General features: G+C 46.0%; 1 protein-coding gene across 1 annotated transcript; it reads left to right on the top strand.

Annotated features, from left to right (window-relative positions):
* The first annotated feature begins 296 nt into the window (after nt 1–296).
* On the top strand, nt 297–2,222 carry LOC132499908 (UDP-N-acetylglucosamine--peptide N-acetylglucosaminyltransferase 110 kDa subunit-like). The gene has a single exon (XM_060114572.1). The coding sequence runs from the start codon at nt 297–299 to the stop codon at nt 2,220–2,222; it is 1,926 nt and encodes a 641-aa protein (XP_059970555.1).
* Nucleotides 2,223–2,822: the final 600 nt, after the last annotated feature.

The following is a 2,822-nucleotide window of genomic DNA, read 5'->3' as shown; positions in this document are numbered from 1 at the left end:
CCTACTGACTTTTGATTTCTTCTAAGGCAAATGGATAGGTAATTTTTATTCCCTGATTAGGAGAAAAATGGTGGAAGAGGGTAGGGTTAAGAATTAAGATTTCAAGAGCATGAGAGGTAGATGGCCAACCATAGTTCCTAAGGTTCGGTGCCTGTAACTGTTGCCGCTGCTTACGCGTGCCAAAGCAGTGGTACGGCTGCTGCGCTCGTGTTTGCTACCACTAGAAACATTCTTGCCAGTAGTGGCGGCAGCGGGACTCCATTACCCCCTTTTTTCACTCTCTCCAGAAGCTCCAGATGGCGTCTTCCATGGGCAACGTGTCCGAGAGCACAGAACTAACGAAACGTATGCTTTCCTTCCAAGGGTTAGCTGAGCTGGCACATCGAGAATATCAGGCAGGAGATTTTGAGACAGCTGAGAGACACTGCATGCAGCTCTGGAGACAAGAGCCAGGCAATACTGGTGTACTTTTATTGCTTTCATCTATACACTTCCAGTGTCGAAGGCTGGACAGATCTGCCCACTTTAGTACTCTGGCAATTAAACAGAACCCTCTTCTGGCAGAAGCCTATTCAAATTTGGGGAAAGTGTACAAGGAAAGAGGGCAGTTGCAGGAAGCAATTGAGCATTACCGGCATGCATTGCGTATCAAACCAGATTTCATCGATGGTTCTATTAACCTGGCAGCCACTTTGGTAGCAGCAGGCGACATGGAAGGGGCAGTACAAGCTTACGTCTCTGCTCTTCAGTACAATCCTTCTTTGTACTGTGTTCGCAGTGCCCTGGGGAACCTGCTCAAAGCCCTGGGTGGCTTAGAAGAAGCCAAGGCATGTTATTTGAAAGCAATTGAGATGCAACCGAACTTTGCAGTAGCTTGGAGTAATCTTGGCTGTGTTTTCAATGCACAAGGGGAGATTTGGCTTGCAATTCATCACTTTGAAAAGGCTGTCACCCTTGACCCCAATTTTCTGGATGCTTATATGAATTCAGGAAATGTCTTCAATGAGGCACGGATTTTTGACAGAGCTGTGGCAGCTTACCTTCGTGCCCTAAGCTTGAGTCCAAATCATGCAGTGGTACATGGCAACCTGGCTTGTGTATACTACGAGCAAGGCCTGGTGGATCTGGCAATAGACACCCACAGGCGAGCTATTGAATTGCAACCACATTTCCCTGATGCTTACTGCAACCTAGCCAATGCTCTCAAAGAGAAGGGCAGTGTTGCTGAAGCAGAAGATTGTTATCATACAGCTCTCCGGCTGTGTCCCACCCATGCAGACTCTCTGAATAACCTAGCCAATATCAAAGGAGAACAGGGAAACAGTGAAGAGGCAGTTCGCTTGTATCGTAAAGCATTAGAGCTCTGCTCAGACTTTGCTGATGCCCATTCAAATTTAGCAAGTGTATTGAAGCAGCAGGGAAAACGGCACGAAGCTCTGATGCATTATAAGGAGGCTATTCTAATCAGTCCTACCTTTGCTGATGCGTACTGTAATATGGGAAACACTCTATGGGAGATGCAGGATGTTCAGGGAGCCTTGCAGTGTTATACTCGTGCCGTTCAGATCAACCCTGCATTTGCGGATGCCCACAGCAATCTGACTTCCATTCACCAGGATTCAGGGAATATTCCAGAAGCAATTGCTTCTGATCGCACTGTTCTGAAGCTTCAACCTGATTTTCCTGACGCTTATTGTAATTTGGCTCATTGCCTGCAGGTTGTCTGTGATTGGACAGACTATGATGAGCGAATGAAGAAGTTGGTCAGCATTGTGGCTGACCAGTTGGAGAAGAATAGGTTGCCTTCTGTGCAGCCTCATCATAGTATGCTCTATCCTCTTCCTCATGGCTTCAGAAAGGCTATTGCTGAGAGGCATGGGAACCTCTGCTTGGCTAATATAAGTGCCCTTCATAAACCACCATATGAACATCCAAAAGACTTGAAGCTCAGTGACAGTCGACTGCATGTAGGATACGTGAGTTCTGACTTTGGGAACCATCCTACTTCTCACCTTATGCAGTCTATTCCAGACATGCACAATTCTGATAAATTTGAGATATTCTGTTATGCCCTGAGCCCACATGATGGCACAAACTGCCGAGCGAAGGTGATGGCAGAAGCCAATCATTTCACTGATCTTTCTCAGATTCCATGCAATGGGAAAGCAGCTGATCGCATCCATCAAGATGGTATACACATCCTTGTAAATATGAATGGTTAGAGCAGGGGTGCTCGAAATGAACTCTTTGCTCTCAGGCCAGCTCCTATTCAGGCAATGTGGCTGGGGTACCCTGGGACCAGTGGCATGCTTTTCATGGATTATATCATCACTGATCAGGAAACATCACCTGCTGAAGTTGCTGAGCAGTATTCTGAGAAACTGGCTTATATGCCCCATACGTTCTTTATTGGAGATCATGCTAATATGTTCCCTCACCTGAAGAAAAAAGCCGTCATCGATTTTAAGTCCAATGGGCACCTTTATGACAATCGGATTGTGCTGAATGGCATCGACCTCCAAGCATTTCTTGATAGTCTATCAGATGTGCAAATAGTCAAGATGAAATGTCCTGATGGAGAAGACAACGCAGACAGCAGTAATACAGCTCTTAATATGCCTGTCATTCCTATGAATACTGTTGCAGAAGCAGTTATTGAAATGATTAACAGAGGACAAATTCAGATTCCAATGAATGGATTCAGTATTAGCAATGGCCTGGCAACCACCCTGATCAACAATAAGGCTGCCACTGGAGAGGAGGTTCCCCGTACCATTATTGTAACCACACGTTCTCAGTACGGGTTACCGGAAGATGCCATT

Source organism: Mesoplodon densirostris, chromosome 12 (assembly GCF_025265405.1).
Source record: "Mesoplodon densirostris isolate mMesDen1 chromosome 12, mMesDen1 primary haplotype, whole genome shotgun sequence".
NCBI lineage: Eukaryota > Metazoa > Chordata > Mammalia > Artiodactyla > Ziphiidae > Mesoplodon > Mesoplodon densirostris.
This window is presented reverse-complemented; position numbering and strand designations above follow the sequence as displayed.